Genomic DNA, 19,870 nt, shown 5'->3' with positions numbered 1-19,870 from the left:
TGAAGCAGAATAAATTATTTTTTAACAAATCATTTTTTTCCTATTTTCTGTTGTCTAAAACCTGGGTGCGTCTTATGGTCAGGTGCGTCTTATAGTTCGAAAAATACAGTACATCTTTATCAATAAAGAAAAGCAATATAAACATAAAAATTAAATGTATAAATGTCACACAAACTTTCTAGAATACTTTCGAACGTAGATTGTTAATACAACGACAACTTAGCACCTTGTGCTTAAAATAATTACAACCTTACCTCCAGAGAACACCTTGGTATTGCAGCTATTGAACGCCAAGCAAAATATGTTCGAATGATGCTCCCCTTTAAGTTGAATGGGTGCAGTTTTTGATTGGATAGCTTTTTCCATGTGCCACAGCAACACACGGCGGTCATCTCCTCCTGTAACAAGACTTCAAATCAGCTCAAATGTATTTTTATGTGATATTGAGGACTCAATGTAGAAATGTTATCCTTGTTTTGCAGGGCTACAGAAATGAGGATCATTTGTAAAAAATAAAAATAAATGTTTTTATGACATAGTTAGTACGGTTAAAAAAAGACACATGTCCATAAAGTTCAACCAAGGGATGGGAAAGGGAAAAGATTCTACACATAGGAGCTAATATTTTTTCGTTCTAGGAAATTATCTAAGCCTTTTTTGAAGCCATCTACTGTCCCTGCTGTGACCAGCTCCTGTGGTAGGCTATTCCATAGATTCAGATTTCTAATAGTAAAGAAGGCTTGTCTCCTCTGGAGCAGTGTTCCCTATAAGGTACGCAGCCGCGCACCTTCCAGAGTCCGCCCGCTCACTAAAGTTTCAAGCCCGCGCACTGTCACGGGCGGATGCAGTGGCGTCGCTAGGACCAGAGGGGGCTCCGGTGCTAGCAACAGCCACATTCACTTGTATGTGCGTCCTCAGGATGCACATACAAATGAATACTATAGGCTGCAGGCCACGTTAAGCCTGCAGCCCATAAGGCACTGGGAGTCACGCAGGCCGGCGCGATTATGTCACATCACGCCGGTCTGCGCATGCATCCCGCCGGAGAGGCAGTGTAGCGCTCAGTCTGTTGCGGGAACAGGGCAAGGTAAGTTAAATCTTTTTTTGAAGGAGCTGTGGGGGAGGGGGCTGTGTAGCGCTATATACAAGGGAAGGAGTGGGGCTGTGTAACGCTATATACGCAAGGGGGGGGATGGGGTCTGGGTAGCGCTATATACACAAGGGGAGGAGGGGGTCTGTGTAGCGCTATATACACACACACACGGGGAGGAGGAGGTCTGTGTAGCGCTATATACACACACACACGGGGAGGAGGAGGTCTGTGTAGCGCTATATACACACACACACACACAAGGGGAGGGGGGGCTGCGTGGCGCCATCCACAGGGGAGGGCTGCGTGGCGCCATCCACAGGGGGGCTGCGTGGCGCCATCCACAGGGGGGGGCTGCGTGGAACCCTCTACAGGGGGGCTGCGTGGCACCATCTACAGGGGGGCTGCGTGGCACCATCTACAGGGGGGCTGCGTGGCACCATCTACAGGGGGGCTGCGTGGCACCATCTACAAGGACAGTGGTGTAATGAGGGATTCTTTCATGGATGCCCATAATTGGTGTTTATAACTGTCTATTTTACTGCTGGACTTGTAATATTATGGAGTAATTAAAACGAATTTAAAACAAGTTTTCTTATTTAGTTGCTAGATTAGCGTTTACTGGGGGTATTACTTTAGGTCATCAGATCGCCCACCATTGATGGAGACTCGCCCTGCTCCCTAACTGCCCTGCCCAGGAGCTGCCAAGACTTAGAGGGAACATTGACCTGGAGATTGCACCTTTTTTTCTCTAGACTGAGGAAGTGCCCCCTTGTTTTTTGAGGGGGTTTTACATGGAACCGGATTTCACCATATTTTTTTGTATGTGCCATTCATATATTTATATAAGTTAATCATGTCCCCCCTTAGTCGTCTCTTTTCAAGGCTAAATAGGTTTCATTCTTTTAATCTTTCCTCATAACTTAGATTCTCCATGCCCCTTATTAGCTTCGTTGCTCTTCTTTGTATTTTTTCCAACTTCAGGGCATCCTTTCTATGAACTGGAGCCCAGAACCGTACTGCATATTCTAGACGGGGCCGCACTAATGCTTTGTAAAGTGGTAATAATATATACCTGTCCTGCGAGTCCATGCCTCTTAATACACGACAATATCTTGCTGGCCTTTGAAGGAGCCGATTGACATTGCATGCTGTTATATAGTTTATGATTTACAAGTACACCTCGATCCTTCTCAAAAAGTGACTCCCCCAGTGTAGCTCCACTTAGGACATATGATGCATGCAGATTGTTGGTACACAGATGCACAATTTTACATTTATCTACATTAAACTTAATTTGCCAAGTGAATGCCCAAACACTTCGTGTGTCCAAATCGGCTTGTAATTTATTAACATCTTCCATAGACTGAACTATATTACATAACTTGGTGTCATCAGCAAAAATAGAAGTAGTGCTATTAATCCCATCCTCTATCTCATTAATAAATATGTTGAATAATAGTGGTCCCAGCACTGAACCCTGGGGTACACCACTTATAACCGAGGACCATTCAGAGTAGGAATCATTGACCACAACTCTCTGGATACGGTCCTTGTGCCAATTCTCAATCCAATTACAAACTATATTCCTTAATTTACCCATTAGACGTCTATGAGGGACAGTGTCAAATGCCTTTCCAAAGTCCAAAACCACTATATCCACAGCGGCCCCTCTGTCTAGGCTTCTGCTCACCTCTTCATAAAAACAGATCAGGTTAGTTTGACAACTTCTGTCCTTAGTAAAACCGTGCTGGCTGTCACTTATAATGCTATTTTTTGTCACATGATCCTGTATATAGTCCCTCAATAGCCTTTCAAGCATTTTCCCACAATGGATATTAAGCTTACTGGTCTATAATTACCCGGCGAAGACCTAGAGCCCTTTTTGAAAATAGGCACCACATTTGCCCTGCACCAGTCCCTTGCCACTATTCCAGTCACTAGAGATTCTCTGATTATGAGGAGGGGGACAGAAATAAAAATACATAAAAATGTTGCATAATATATGTGAATTTGATGAAGGTCCTGCACTTTATACCACTATAGTTTATGACTGGTCCGACCTGGTGTCTGGCACAGAAAATATTGCAAGCATACAGGAATAAGATGTAAACAATTTGTTTCTCATTGATTTGGCACCAAGGAAATTATAATACGGTTACTATGGTCGCATTAAGCTCAAAAGACTTCTCTTGCGGTTAGTGGCTGACACTTGTTTATGGTCAGCTAAGAAGGCAAATGGATATGCATGGAGGTAGATAAGGCGAGACATAGGGGGGGGCTCCTATTTTTAGGCCTATTGGTTTATTTGTCAGACACAGACTACGACATACTGTATGCAGCCTGCAGATTTATGAAAGATTCATTTTCCACATTTAAAGGGAAGGTGTCGCGAATGTTTTTCTTTTTTTATATAAATTTGCTTTTAGTGTGTTATTAAAATAAATGTTATTTATTTGTGTTTTACTTTTTTCTTTCTTTTACTTCTCTAAGGGGGCTGACATTTTTTTTTCATCTCTGTATGTGTCGATTAACAACACATACAGAGATGGAATACGGCACATACATCCCCATAGAGAATGCGAACGGGAGCCGGTCCATTCACTATAGTGTACGCCGTCTGTGTGGGAACGGCGCATGTGCCGTCCCACACAGTCCAAAAGGAAGGTCTTCAGCAGAGCGACATCCGGCGCCATTTTCATGTGGACCGGAAGCCGCGGCCGGACAGTAAGATGACTACTTCCGGACGTGGCTTCCGGACATATGTTCCAGGCAGCGAAGACACGAGGAGTAGGATCGGAGGCAACAGCGGCGGCAGGAGCAGGCAAGTTATGTTTGTGTATGTGGTGTGTGTATTATGTTTGGGTTATACTGTCTGATTACCACCGTATCTAATCCTCCTACACTGTGTGCCGCCATTTTCTGAGCGAATGCACAGTTTAGGAGGATTAGAAGATTCAACCACCTCCTTCTCCTGGCACTAGAGCGAGTGTGTCTACACCAAATTTGCAGCATAAAGCAATGAGGTTGCTTTACCACATTGCAATGCTGCAATTTTGGGAATTGCTCACTCTAGTGGCCAGCACATGGAAATGTTATAAATTAGAATTTAATTTATAATATTTCCTGACTTGTGAAAAAATTAAAACAATGTTTAATCACTTAAATACTGTTTAACTGAAAAAAAACTGCAGCAAGAAAGAGCATGCCGCTTTTTTTCACTGCAAGCGGCTAAAACCGCTAGCGGGAGAAAAACGCCTCCCATTGAAATTAATGAGAGGCGGTTTCGGGCATTTTTTTTCACTGATTCCCACTCGGTTTCCGCATAAAAAAAAACTCTGCGTGAACCGGGCCTGTGAATTTTCTATGTATGATAACATACCTCTAAATTATATAGTCAGAAAGCTACCACATAATATCACTATCCAAGGAAATAATATCACCATGCTCTTACTGAACAAATCCCAGGATACCAAGGCCAATGCTACCAATTATACAAGGTACAAAAAATACTGACACATATTACCACCACATAGTGACTGAATAGTAGCACCATACGGTTACTGAATAACACCGCCACATCATAACCACGTGACCAAAGAATACCCCCATACTGTTACTAAATAGTACCTCCCTACTATGACCACATAATGACTGAATACCACACGGTTATTGAATAATAGCTCCCTACCATTACCACATATTACCACCATAGTGACTGAATAACTCCACCATACGGTTACTAATACCTCCACACCATGACCACATATTACCACCAGTCACTGAATACCACCACCATACAGTTATTGAATAATACCTCCACACCCTGACCACATCTTACCACCATATAGTGACTAAATAATACCTCCATGCCATGACCACGTATTACCACCAGTGTCACTGAATACCACCACCATACGGTTATTGAACAATACCTCCACACCAGAACCACATATTACCACCATATAGGGGCTTAATACCACCATAAGGTTACTGAATACTACCACACCATGATCACATATTACCACCACATAGTGACTGAATAATACCACCATACTGTTGCTGCTTAACCCCTACCTGCACGAGGACGCAACTGTACGTCCTGGCGAGGGGTTAATACTTTCCACACCAGGACAAACAGTGACTGAGACGCTCCCGGTGAGAACTGTACTAACGGACAGCGTCCAGGAACTGGGAGACCTCCGGCAATTAACCCTGATCGCCGCATTTAAGAGTTTGTAGCAGATCGGCATGCCCCACGATACGATCGTGGGAGGTTGTCGATGGTTGGCATTGCAATCGGAGGCCTGACAATGGCCTCCGTGTCGGTCCTGATAGCCTTCTTGTCAGTGTCACACTGATAGCTGTAATACATTACACTATGTAGGTAGTGTAACGTATTATAGCAGAGATCCGTGCTGCAGGCCTTCAAGTCTACTAGTCGGACAAAAAAAATATTTATGAAAATGCTGTATAAAAAAAGTGTAAAAATAAAAGTTATAAAGTAAAAAAAACAAAAACTGCCTTTTTTCATATAAGAAGTATTTTATTATAGGAAAATATTAAAACCGATAAAGTACACATATTTGGTATCACCGTAAAGACCCAATCTATAATGTTATTTTTCCCACACGGTGAACACTGTAAACATTTTTAATAAAAAACAATGCCAGAATTGCTATTTTGTGGTCACCACCCCTCTCAACATATAGAATAAAAAGTGATCAAAGTCGCATGTACCCCAAAACAATACCAACGAAAACTACAACCTGTTCCGCAAAAAAAAACAAGCCATTACACAGCTTTTTTGACTGAAAAAAAAAAAAAGAAGGTTATGGCTCTCAGAATAAAATGACACAAAGAAAAAAGGTTTTTTTTTGTGCAAACTCTGCAAAACATTACAAAAAAACGATATACATATGGTATCGCCGTAATCGTATCGACCCGCAGAATAAAATAAAATGGTCATTTGTAGCCCACGGTGAACACTATAAAAAAAAAGAATAAAAACCACCTTGGTTGCCCAAAAAATGAAATAAATATTGATTAAAAAAAAAATAAAAAATCTCATGTACCCCAAAATGGTACCAATGAAAACTACAGATTGTCCCATAACAAATAAGTGGCACAAACTGAGCACAACATATTGTGCACTAAAATGCCATATCAATGGAAAATTGAAATTGTAAATTTGCACCATCCAGTGCGAATTAGCCCATTTGCACACTATGATGTAATAGCGGGGGGTGAGGTATAGAGCGGGCTCACGAGCTGAGCCCATGCCACACGCTGCGGGTGTCAGCGGTGTATTACAGCTAACACCCGAGACTAATGGACAGGAACTATGATCGCGCTGATACAGAAGCATGTAAAATGACAAAATACTGCAATACATTAGTATTGCAGTGTATTGTACCAGGGATCTAACGATTGCTGGTTCAAGCCCCCTAGGGGGACTAATAAAATGTGTAAAAAATAAAATAAAAAAGTTAAATAAAGTTATTAGTAGTGAAAAAATAACATTAAAAGTTTAAAAAAAAAAAAAACTTTTATAATTTTTCCTCTAAAGTAATGTAAAAAAGAAACAAACAACATTGGTATCGCTGCATCCGCAAAACTCTGATATATTACAATTTACCATTATTTAACTCGCACAGTGAACACCATAAAAAATTTTACAACTCAAAAATGTGCTTTTTTTTTTGTCACCTTAGTTCTCAACATTTTTTTTTATAAAAAGTGAGGAAAAAGTTGTACGTGCCAAAAAATACCAATATAAGCTACAGCTTGTACCGCAAAAAATAAGCCCTCACACTTCTCAGTCGACCAAAAAAAAAAAAAAAAGTTATGGCTCTCGGAATGTGGTGAAACAAAACAATTTTTTTTTTTGGTTCAGTCCTGAACTGGTTAACTACTTTCTAATGAAAAAAACACCTGTGGGGTCAAAATGCTCACTATGTCCCTTAAAATCCTTAAGGTGTGTAGTTTCCAAAATAGGGGTCACTACTCAGGGCCCTGCAATTGTGGGCCAATGCTGTGAAAAATCACTAAAATGGACCTCAAATGCTCATGTTGCTCTTCACTTCTAAGCCCTGTCATATTTCCAGGCAATTTATAAATGCCTTGGGTCACTTCATGGCGGCTTCCACGGTACTCTGGTACGTCAGGCAAAATGTGACACGGCGCCCAAAAACCAATCCAGCACAATCTGCATGCCAAATAGCGCTCCTTTTTGAGCCCTGCCGTGTGTCCAAACAGCAGTTTATTACCACACGTGGGGTATTACTGTATTCGAGAGAAATTTCTTTACAAATTTTGGGTTGCTTTCACTCCTTTATCCCTTGTAAAAATTTAATAATTAAACATTTTAGTGGAAAAAATTCTCACGCCCTAATTCTAATACATTCTGCAAAAGACCTGTGGGGTCTAAACGCTCACTATACCCCTAGATAGATTCCTTAAGGGGTGTAGTTTCCCAAATGGGGTCACTTTTGGGACATTTCCAGTTTTTTGGTCTGTCAGGGGCTTTGCAAATGAGACATGACACCGGAAGAACATTCCAGCTAAATTTGAGCTCCAAAAGCCAAGTATCGCTCCTTTCCTTCTAACAGCAGTTTATTACCACATATGGGGTATTGCCATGCTCAGAATAGTTTGCTTTACAAGTGTTGGGTGGTTTTCCTCCTTTATCTATTGTAAATATAGAAAAATCTGTGCTAAAACGACATTTTATTATAAAAAAAACAAAACGATTTTCATCTTCATGGCCTAATTCCACTAAATTCAGCAAAAACCTGTGGGGTCAAAATATTCCCTATACCCCTCGATAAATTCATTGAGGGATTTAGTTTCCAAAATGGGGTCACTTTGGGGGTTTCCATGGTTTTGGTCCCTCAGGGGCTTTGCAAATGCGACATGGCATTCAAAAACCATTCCAGCAAAACTTGAGCTCTAAAATACAAATGGCGCTCCTTCCCTTCTAAGCCCTGCCATGTGTCCAAACGCCAGTTTATTGGCAAATATAGGGTATTGCCGTAATCCGGAGAAATTGCTTTTCAAATGTTGGGTGCGTTTTCTCCTTTATGCCTTGTAAAAATTTATCATTTCTGCATTTTATTTGAAAAAACATAGATTTTTATTCCTAATTCCACGAAATTCATCAAAAAACCTGCGGGGTCAAAATGCTCACTATATTCCTCTATAAATTCCTTGAGGGGTGCAGTTTGGGGATGTTTCCACTGTTTTGGCACCACAACTCCTCTACAAATCTGACATGGTGCCTAAAATATATTGTAATTAAAAGAAAGCCCCAAAATCCATTAGGTGCTGCTTTGCTTCTGAGGCCTGTGCTTCAGTCCATTACCACACTAGGGCCCCATGTGGGACATTTCTAAAAACTAGAATCTGGGCAATAAATATTGAGTTGCATTTCTCTGGTAAAACCTTCTGTGTTACAGAAAAAAATGGATTTTCGAAAAAAAAAAATGATATTTGTAAATTTCACCTCCACTTTGCTGTAATTCCTGTGAAACATCTAAAAGGGTTAAGAAACTTTCTAAATGCTGCTTTGAATACTTTGAGGGGTGCAGTTTTTAAAATTGGGTGACTTATCGGGGGTTTGTAATATATAAGGCCCTCAAAGCGACTTCACAACTGAACTGGTACCTAGAAAAATTAGTTTTTGCAAATTTTCTTGAAAATGTGAGAAATTGCTGCTGAAGTTCTAAGCCTTGTAATGTCCTAGAAAAATATAAGGCTGTTCAGGAAATTATGCAAACAAAGTAGATATATGGGAAATGTTAACTAGTAACTATTTTGTGTGGTATTACTATCTGTTTTACAAGCAGATACATTAAAATTATGAAAAATGCAAATTTTTGCAAATTTTCTCAAAATTTTGGTGTTTTTCATAAATAAATACTACATTTATCCACTGACAAAGTACAATATGTCATGAGAAAACATTTTCAGAATCGCTTGGATAGGTAAAGGCATTCCAAAGTTATTACCACATAAATTAACAAATCGTCTGTGTCCATAATGCCAAAACAGGCTGTGTCCATACCATGACAATATGTTACCACCACATAGTGACTGAACACCACCATACAGTTACTGAATAAAATCCACTATACAAAGACCAATATTACCAGTATACAGTGACCATATAGAGGTACTCATTTTACATGGCGGTCCGCAGACCATATAAGTAATTACAGTACAGTTACATCCAGTGACTCTCAGGTGATGTCTTTTGACATTGGAGTTGCTCACATTACCTTTCCTTCTACTACTAGTTCTCTTTTGTGCCCCCATATAGAAGGTGCCCCCAAATAGGTGTAAGCCCCCTTATATAATAGATAGACGCTCATAAAATAGTTAGGCCCCCATATAGCAGACAGGTGCCCCCATAGAGTAGACAGGAGCCCACATACAGTAGGCAGCCACTCCACTAATAGGGCCTTCTTTGCGTCAATGAAAATAAAGAAAAAATGTAACTCACCTAACCCATTTCCCACAGTGAGTTGCTGCAGTTTCTGCCTGATACAGGTGGCAATGCAGTGATGTCATCACACTACCTGCACCAGAAGGTCAGTCTGACCTCCTCAGGACCCTTTAATAGATCGCAGGCCTAAAACAGCCTGTGGCTTACCAGAGTTAGTGGCCAATGACTCTCTGTTCAATCATAGTAAACGCACTCGTATGGGGGCCCGGGGCTGGTGGGCCCCCATTCCCCACGAGAGAAATACATAATGCCTACCACCATCTAGAACAAATGCATATGATCTTTATAAAGGTATTATAAAATCTGCTGTTACCATTACAGATATAGATCACAAAATCAATAAGGGCTAATAAAATTATAAACCTCAAAAACAAGAAATTTGGTCCAGGAACAGCTCAGTTGTCAAGTAGAGAACCTCATGGGCCCGGCTGAGGCTGATCAACAAAATAATCAGATCATGGACTCAATAACAGACCGATTGCCCTAATATAAACAGAGCTCTTTAGGCCTCATTCACACGGCAGGGTTTCCCGGCCGGGTGCCGGCCGTTCATAAATCGGCCGGCACTCGGCTGCATTAGGAATAATAGACCCCTAATGGGGCTATTCACACGACCGATTTTTTGACGGCCGGAAAATCCGGCCATCAAAAAATAGGACATGCTCTATCTTCGCCCGGGTACCCGGCCCCCATAGAAGTCTATGGGGCCGGGTATTACACGGCCATCACCGGAATGTGTTCCGAGTGATGGCCGGGTTTCCCGGCGCTTGCGCTCTATCTCCTCCTCCTCACAGCGCAGAGTGCATGTGAGGAGGAGGAGTTGATGCCATTCTGACGAATGGCAACGCTGTACACTGTGTGGCAGGGCCGGGGTGTACAGCAGGTGGAAGGGAGCGCTGCGCTGGCTCCCGTCCCCTGCTTGTTTTCCTGGCCCGGCGACACCTTCGATGGCGCCGCTAGTAGCAGCAGCTGCTACTACCGTAGCGACGCCACTATAGCAGAGCGGGGAAGTATCTCCCCGCTCTGCTATGTGCTAGCCGCACTTTAGCTCCTTGAAGGAGCGGAATCCCCGTGTTTTCGGGGATTCCGCTCCTGGACAGAGCGCTTGATGTCTCTGTCCATATCTGGGCAGTGACATCAGGGGAAACTCCTGAAGCGGAATCCCCGAACACATGGGGATTCCCCTTCAGGAGTTGCCGCTGATGTCACTGTCCGGATCTGCCCGGCCCGGCACGGATGCAAAACTTTATGCAAACCGGCCGGGCAGAATGGCCGATTTTACCGGCCGGCACTCGGGCTCGGGAACGACCCGTTCGTGTGAATCCCGCCTTATGCCACGAGGTGGTGGGAAAATTCCACTGCATATTTCTCTCTGAATTTATGGCAAAATGTGCATGCGTTACATGCAGAATTTGTTGCGTATTTCACCCTTTGCATGGTTTTGAAAAAGCCCATCCACGAGTATTTTGCTGTAAACGGATGTAACAAATCCGCCACTTCTGAATGTAGACTTACAGTGCACCTGTCTATTAGGGTTTTTACGATGGAATTGCCTTATTATGGCGCAACATCGGTATAAATAAAACAGAGCAGGGAGGCGTTAAATTTCCCTGCTCTCAGCTACCAGATGTAGCTGAGGGCTTGGAGCATCCCTGCTCTAACGGGTGAGATCGATATCAATATCGATCTCACCCGCTTAGCCCCTCAGTTGCCGCACTCAATAGCGAGTGCCGCATCTGAGTGGTTTTAGAGAGAGGGAGGGAGCTCCCTCTCTCACCCCACCGGCACCCTGCGTGTGATCGCAGCGTACTGGTGTCTTCTATGGCAGCCAGGGGACCTAATAAAGGCCTGCCACTAGTTATGCCTGCTGGCGATGCCGTTTTACACGGACAGGTACTAATAAACTGCAATACAGAACTATTGCAGTTTATTATAAAAGCGATCGGACGATCGGATATTGAAGTCCCCTAGTGGGACTAGTAAAAAAAAAAAGTTTAATAAAGTTAATGAAAAAAAAATAAGTGAAAAAAAAAAAATTGAAAACCCACTTTCTTCCCTTACAAAATGCTTTATTATTAAAAAAACAAAAACATTTTTTTTTAAAAAGAGTTACACATATTTGGTATCGCCGCATCCTTAACGACCCCAACTATAAAGTTATTACATTATTTAACCCGCATGGTGAACACCGTAAAAAATAAAATAAAAAACAATGCAAAAATTGCTGTTTTCTGTGAATCCTGCTTTAAAAAGAGAATTTAATAAAAAGTGATCAAAAAGTCGCATCTACTCCAAAATGGTACCAATAAAAACTACAAGTCGTCCCGCAAAAGTAAAAAGAAGCGCTCATACAATTGTATCGGCGGTAAAATAAAAAAAGTTATGGCTTTCGAAATATGGAGACACAAAAACAAATAATTTTGGAAAAAAAAAAAAAAAAAGTGTTTTTACTATGTAAAAGTAGTAAAACATACAAAATCTATATAACTTTGGTATCATTGCCCAATCGTAACCCACTGAATAAAGTTATTGTGTTATTTATACCACTCGGTAAATGGCATAAATTTAGGACACAAAAAAAGTGTGGCGAAATTGCTATTTTATTTTTCTATCCCCCCCCCAAAAAACTTTTATAGAAAAGTTAATCAATAAATTCTATGTACCCCAAAATGGTGCTATTAAAAAACGACACTTATCCCCCAAAAATCAAGACCTTATACAGCTATGTCAACGCAGAAATAAAAAAGTTATAGCTCTGAATGAGACGATGGAAAAACTTAAAAAATAGCTTGGTAATTAAGGCCTAAAATAGGCTGGTCATTAAGGGGTTAAGGCAGGTCGGTCATCTTATGACTGGTCCGCTGAGCTATTCTTCAACGGCACGAAAAAATATTTTGCCATTTGTATAATAGCGGCTTAGAAAACAGAAGACACATAACTGTAAGTCTTCGTTCACATCTGCGCCAGTGCCCCGTCCGAGCTTTCCGTCGGAATGGGACCCTGACTGACACAAACTGAAACCATAGTAGACTACGCTATTGATACCGTCAAAACGACGGAACCCTTGCACAACGGAGACAAATCGAAACCATTGGCACCAGATCCGTCATCATTGAAAATCAATGGTGATGGAAACAGAAGCCTACGGTTCCCGTTTGTGTCAGTCAGGGCTCCGTTCCGACAGAAAGCTCCGATGTTCCGTCGCCCTGGCGCAGATGAAAATGATGCCTTAAAACAACGGCCGTCACACGGACGCATGTATTTCAATGGGGCCGTTCACACGGCCGCTGTTTCAACACACCGTGTGAAGGGTCCATTGGATGATAGAACATGTCCTATTTTCACGGCTCTCTCCATAGACTCAAGTTTTTCATGTCCGAGTTTCCCCACGCTCATCTGAATAAGGCCAAAAGTCTGCTGTATTTAGTCTTATTAACCAGATGGCACACTTTTTAATTTTTGGGCCTTTTGGTCTAATAGCCCATCAGACCGGTCACTAAATAGGACAGTATATTGTGACGACAGATCTATTTTCTACAGCAATACATTATGGAGCAGACATGAGCATACACAAAAAGTATTTTCTATCAACTGAACATTAGATCTGCTCTAAGGACAAGGTCTTGCTCCCTGCCCTACATACATGTGATGGACAGATGCTTTCACCTGCGTCTGAATGCATGGAGTCATGCGGTCATTGACATTATCAGGCCACGTTCACACTTGCATCATGTTTTCTATGTATAATGGAAATCATGACGCATTGCTGGATCTGTCGTACGATGGATGCCAACGGTGCCCGAAGGACACCACTGAATTACAACGGGGTCCGTTGGGTTACGTTGTATTATCCATTAAATATGATGGGACTGCTGAGGCTCCATCTCTCCCGGCGGAAGTGGTCTGCGACATCTGCTGAGTGTAAAATGATGACAGTGCTGCATAATTCTCCTGCATCGGTCTCGGTTATGTTCACACAACCTGTTTTCAGACGTTTTTCGGGAGCCGTAAAGGCCCCTGAAAAACGGCTGAAAATACAGGGGCTGAACGCCTCCAAACATCTGCCCATTTATTTCAATAGGAAAAACGGCGTTCCGATCCCACAGGGTGTTTTTGTAGCGGCCATTTTCTAAAAATGGCACGTAAAAAACACCCTGTAAAAAAGAAGTGCATGTCACTTCTTGAGATGTTTTACATTGTCTCAATAGAAAAACAGCTTCAAAACGGCCGTAAAATATGCATCAAAAAACGTCTGATGCATAAAAAACTGCTAAAAATCAGTGTCTGTTTACGCTTGAAAACAGCTCCGTATTTTACGGCCGTTTTTCGTTTGTGTGAACATACCCTTAGGGTATGTTCACGCGCTAAACAAAAAACGGCGTTTGAGGCGTTTTTTACGGTTGTTTTTGGCGCGGTTTTTCTATTGACCCAAAGAAAAACGGCTCTAGAAGTGACATGCACTTTTTTACAGGGCGGTTTTTTATGCGCCGTTTTTACAAACTGTGCGTAAAAAAACGCCCCGTGGGAACTAAATGCCGTTTATCCCATTGAAATCAATGGGCAGATGTTTGGAGGCATTCAGCTTTCGGATTTTCAACCGTTTTTTCGGGGCGCTTACTGACCGAAAAACGGCTGAAAATAAGCCATGTGAACATACCCTTATAATGATGTAGGAGCAGGAAGCTACATACAGGTAAAATATTCCTTTATGTTCCACTTTACTTTTTAATCCAATCTGACAACCATACAGTTTTCTATGTGCCAAATAAGTGAGAAAAGAGTGCTGTGTTTGGCATATATTTGCCAGGTGAACACCTGGATACTTTTTTGCTGTATAGTATAGGCTGCTACGCTATTCATGCTATGTTATACATTTTTCTACAACGAAAATCAATGGCAGACATATACAACAATTTGCCATACCGATAAATGATACCCCAAACAACTGCTGCACCCCGCGGGCGATATCTTCAGTACATCTGCAAGTGTTACCCACATTAACTACAAATGCTGGCCGGGGTACCAAAGATACCGGCCACCATCACTTCTGATACAAAGAACAGAAAGCAAGATGTCACAGCTTCTCAGCATTTGAGCGAGGGGATCTAGATTTTTTCTTACACATTGCACTTTTGGAGGAGACTATGGGGTATTCCAGCAGGGAACCTGATGTCTCCCCGTAGTTTTTTTTTTACTTCTGGTCACTTCATCATGGCTAAGGGTAATTTTACACAGACAGATTTATACTGGTAAACGAGCACCGATCAGGCATAAAGCGCAACGACCAAGCAGCGCAAGGACCAAGCAGCGCAAGGACCAAGCAGCGCAACGACCAAGCAGCGCAACGACCAAGCAGCGCAACGACCAAGCAGCGCAACGACCAAGCAGCGCAACGACCATGCAGCGCAACGACCATGCAGCGCAACGACCAAGCAGCGCAACGACCAAGCAGCGCAACGACCAAGCAGCGCAACGACGAGTGCTCGTTTAGCTCCATTTAAATGGAGAAATCATTTTTCTGTATGGGGATGTATGATATTGTTCACCCCCATACAGTTTGCATCGTTGTCAGCAGCACATCCAATTTACACGACAACACTGATTTTTGCTTTTGCATAAAAGATGCCACCAGCCGACAAACAAGCATTTGCTCATTTGTCGGCGGAAGGCTGAGCTCTTTTTACCCGAGCCAATGATCAGGAACAAGTGTTCCGTTTCACCGATCGTCGGCCCGTGTAAGGGCTAGTTCACACTGCGCTTATTGGCACTGTTTTTGACGCGGAAACCGCGCCAAAAATGTCAGATAACGCCTTCCATTGATTTCAATGGGAGGCGGAGACAATTTTTTCCCGAAAACGGAAAAAAACGCTCGCAGGAAAAGAAAAGTTGATGCTCTTTCTTCCCGCGGTTCTATCTCTGACATCCCATTGAAATATCAATGCAAGGCAGAGAAAGAGTTTTTCGCATTGATTTTTACCAGCGGCGATTAAATGGCAGCAGCCAAAAAAATGCGGCAACGAAAGTGCAGGCAGCGCAAAATTCTGACTCTAAATTTCTGGAGAAATTGAGGCAGATTTCTCTGCCTGCAAAAACTGAGTGTGAACAGGGCCCAAAAGTTCCTTAAAGCAGCACGCCACTTTTTTCTTTCATTGCCCCCTCCATTTGTACATTGATGTTTCAGTGGGGTGCTGTGTGCAGAAATACTTACCGATCCCCACATCCTGTCGTTTTAGGATCCAGCGCCGCCCATGTGATCTTCCTTCTGACTGTCTGGAATCACAGGAATCGTTCTGGCTCCCATAAGAATGCATTGGGAGCCTGACTTCCAGTTTTCTGAAATGCACAGGGATTCCAGACAGGTCAGAGTGAAGATCACGTGGGCAGTGCTGGACCCGAAAACGACACGATGCAGGGATTGGCAAGTATTTCCGCACACAGCACCGCACTGAAACACCAATGTACAAATGGAGGGGGAAATAAAATAAAAAAGTGACGTGCTTCTTTAAAGTACCTTACCTTGTGATTAAGGAGAATTGTTGATGTGGGGATCTGTGGTGTCATGGCCCATTTTTAAAGGATCCTTGACTAATTCGTTCTACAATAGAAACTAACAGATCCTAATGGATTCCCTTGACTTATAATGGGTTGACCAGGTGTTCATCCCTTCAGTCAGAATATCGCAGCAGACTATAGTGCTATCCTGGTGCATATTCACACGTGCTATCTGTACCTCCGCTACCCGGTAGAGGAAAACCGCAAAGCTGGAATTGTGGATTTTGCAAATAAGTATTTTTTTAATGCTGGGTTATTGAAGGGGCAAAGGAATTATTAGGCTACGTGCACAGTTTTTTGATGCGGAAACCGCGCCGCAGAACTCCTCAAGAACGGCCCGAAAATGTCTCCCATTGATTTCAATGGCAGGCAGAGGCGTCTTTTCGCGCGAGCGGTAAAACCGTCTCGCGGGAAAAAGTAGTAACATGCCCTATCTTCGGGCGTTTACGCCTCTGACCTACCATTGACATCAATGGGAGGCAGAGAAAGCGTATTTCGCGGCGTTTTATGCCTGCGGCGCTCAATGGCGTGCAGGGAGAGGAAAATCTGCCTCAAAACTTCCAAACGGAATTTTGAGGCAGAAATTCCGCCTGCAGAAAACTCAGTGTGAACATAGCCTTAGTTATATCATTTGAGGGAAAATGGATAAAAAAAAAAAAAACAGCTTTTCTGATAAGCAGTAATAACTAAAAAAAATAAATAAACTGCTAAATTTTAATTCAGCAACAAGAGGCGGACTCAATGACATATCTGCAGGAGATTTCTTGATTTCAAGGGCATATGTGTTGTGAAGATCTGGCCCACATTTAGGCCTGATTTACACGAGCGTGTGAGTTTTGCGCACGCAAAACACGTGGCGTTTTGCGTGCGCAAAATGCACTTAACAGCTGCGTGTGTCATCAGTGTATGATGCGTGGCTGCGTGATTTTCGCTCAGCCGCCATCATTATGACACTCCATTTGGATGTTTGTAAACAGAAAAGCACGTGGTGCTTTTCTATTTACATTCAGAGTTTGACATCTGTTGCGCGAATCACGCATTGACTTCAATGGGTGCGTGATGCGCGAAAAACGGCGAAATATAGAACATGTCGTGAGTTTTACGCAGCGGACTCACACTGCGCAATACTCACGGACTGTCTGCACTTGCCCCATAGACTAATATAGGTGCGTACGAAACGCGTGAAAAGCACGCGCGTATATTACGCTCGTGTAAATGATGCCTTATACCATATTATAAACATTGAACAAGCAGGGGATGCGGCAAGACTTGTGAATCACCTTATCACATACTGCAACCCAGGTTCAAAACAAGATATAAGTATATTTTCTAAGTTGCCCACTTTTTTTTTTTAATCCATGAGTGACTGGTACAGCCAGTTTTAAAAAAATATATATTTTGCTCTCGGAAGAAAAAACAATCTCAGTTTTTGCGATACTGTTGTGATCATAAAGCTCATGTTTATACATAACAGATTAGGTATTGACTGCAGCTGTTACGTCATTTATGTTTACAAACCGAGACTAATAAAAGTGGATGTGTCAATTTTATGGACATACAATAACTTTAACATTAAACTGATTATCTGCCCAGAATAAATCAATCATTTATGTTACTCATATAGCACCAACATATCCCGCAGCGCTGCACAGAAGTTGTCGTTACTCTGATCATGCGCCAATCATTATTGTTAAAGGGAAACTCCATATTAATTTAAATTGTGACAGGTTATAGGAGAACATCAGTAGAGTCTGATTCTCTGTCGACTAAATCATCAGTGATGAAACTCCAGTGCCGGTCAGTTTCCCTTATATTCTACTATCAGATACAGACCTCCTTAGAAAGCGCATGTGAGACTTGGCGATTGTTGCTTCCAAAAGAGATAGAAAATTATGAAAATCTCTGACTACATTGAAGAGGTTTTAATGCTTTATCCAGGAAACTAGGGGAATGCAGCTCACAAATAACCCCCATGTTATATTCTGGAATGTGGGAAGATAAAAGTTCTCCTTTAAGACAGCTTGTTCTCAGTTAGGCCTTTATTTATTACTCAGGTCTTTCCCAATGATCAGCCGCAGAGGTGACACACTCCTATGTCAGACATACATCAATAAGTACAGGACAATGGTCGGCAACCTGTGGCTCTGCAGCTGTCAGGACATGTTGAGAGTTGTAGTTTCACAATAGCTGGGCAGCCACAGGTAGGAGACTACTAGGCCGTAAAAGTGCGTACAGGAGGGAGGTGGGTGACTACAGGGAGGCGCAGATATTGGGGTGCGGCCAGGCAGATATTGGGGTTCAGATGTCACTTGCCTGACACCAGCATGCGTCCACCGCTGTTGGAGAACTCAATAGCATTGACACAACCGAAGTGGCCGAGCAGGTCCTTCCTATACAGGTTGCTGCAGGCCTGCAGCCTCCTCCGCTGTAAATCCTCCTTCAGCAGGGGGTCCCCGTGTAGGCCCCTCCAGGACAGGAAGCCTACTACCGACCTCATGCCGCATCCCCCGTCCCTTCTCATGGCGGCAGCTCGAGGCCTGGGCTCGCCTTGTGATCCGGGACTCGTCATACAGACATGGCAGCTAGGGAAGCACCGAGCTGTTTAGACACAAGTTGCGGGGCCGATCCGAGCTCCTCCTCCTCCTCCCTCCTCAGCTGATCCTCCGCTTCCTCCCCCTGACTGTCCCCGGGAGCACAGCGGCCTGTCCAAATACCATTGACGTGCACACCGTCTGTAAGCGACGACAGGAAGACATGACCCCGGGCACCTCATAGTGACCCGCCATATAACGGCACCTACAGTGTGCACCCCAACATTACCTCACACTGCACCCCACATCCTCCGACACATCTGACACTACAAAGTGTCACCCCAACATCAGACATCTTGTCCCCACATTCACCTACACTCCATTGTGCCTTCACATTCCCGATAGTGTCCCCCACGTTACCTGATATATTACATTGCCCCCCACATTACCTCATATATTACTATGTCCCCCACATTACCTCATATATTACAATGTCCTCCACATTATCTCATATATTACTATGTCCCCCACATTATCTCATATATTACTATGTCCCCCACATTACCTCATATATTACTGTCCCCCACATTACCTCATATATTACATTGTCCCCCACATTACCTCATATATTACATTGCCCCCCACATTACCTCATATATTACATTGTACCCCACATTACCTCATATATTACATTGTCCCCCACATTACCTCATATATTACAATGTCCCCCACATTACCTCATATATTACATTGTCCCCCACATTATCTCATATATTACATTGTCCCCCACATTACCTCATATATTACTATGTCCCCCACATTACCTCATATATTACATTGTCCCCCACATTACCTCATATATTACTATGTCCCCCACATTACCTCATATATTACAATGTCCCCCACATTACCTCATATATTACATTGTCCCCCACATTACCTCATATATTACATTGTCCCCCACATTACCTCATATATTACAATGTCCCCCACATTACCTCATATATTACAATGCCCCCCACATTACCTCATATATTACATTGTCCCCCACATTACCTCATATATTACAATGTCCCCCACATTACCTCATATATTACAATGTCCCCCACATTACCTCATATATTACAATGCCCCCCACATTACCTCATATATTACATTGTCCCCCACATTATCTCATATACTACAATGCCC

General features: G+C 42.7%; 1 protein-coding gene across 2 annotated transcripts in view; it reads right to left on the bottom strand.

The window, feature by feature from the left end:
• Positions 1-18,825, bottom strand: part of DCAF5 (DDB1 and CUL4 associated factor 5) — a 73,509-nt gene extending 54,684 nt beyond the window's left edge. Inside the window, exons 1-2 of one of the 2 annotated variants that reach the window (XM_075844929.1) lie at positions 18,462-18,825; positions 255-398 (exon numbers count right to left, since the gene is read on the bottom strand). In XM_075844929.1, the coding sequence (XP_075701044.1) occupies positions 255-398; positions 18,462-18,717 (400 nt within the window). In that variant the 5' untranslated portion in view covers positions 18,718-18,825. The other variant, XM_075844930.1, reaches the window with a different exon arrangement.
• Positions 18,826-19,870: the final 1,045 nt, after the last annotated feature.

The sequence above is a fragment of the Rhinoderma darwinii genome, chromosome 12 (assembly GCF_050947455.1).
Source record: "Rhinoderma darwinii isolate aRhiDar2 chromosome 12, aRhiDar2.hap1, whole genome shotgun sequence".
Classification (NCBI taxonomy): domain Eukaryota; kingdom Metazoa; phylum Chordata; class Amphibia; order Anura; family Rhinodermatidae; genus Rhinoderma; species Rhinoderma darwinii.
This window is presented reverse-complemented; position numbering and strand designations above follow the sequence as displayed.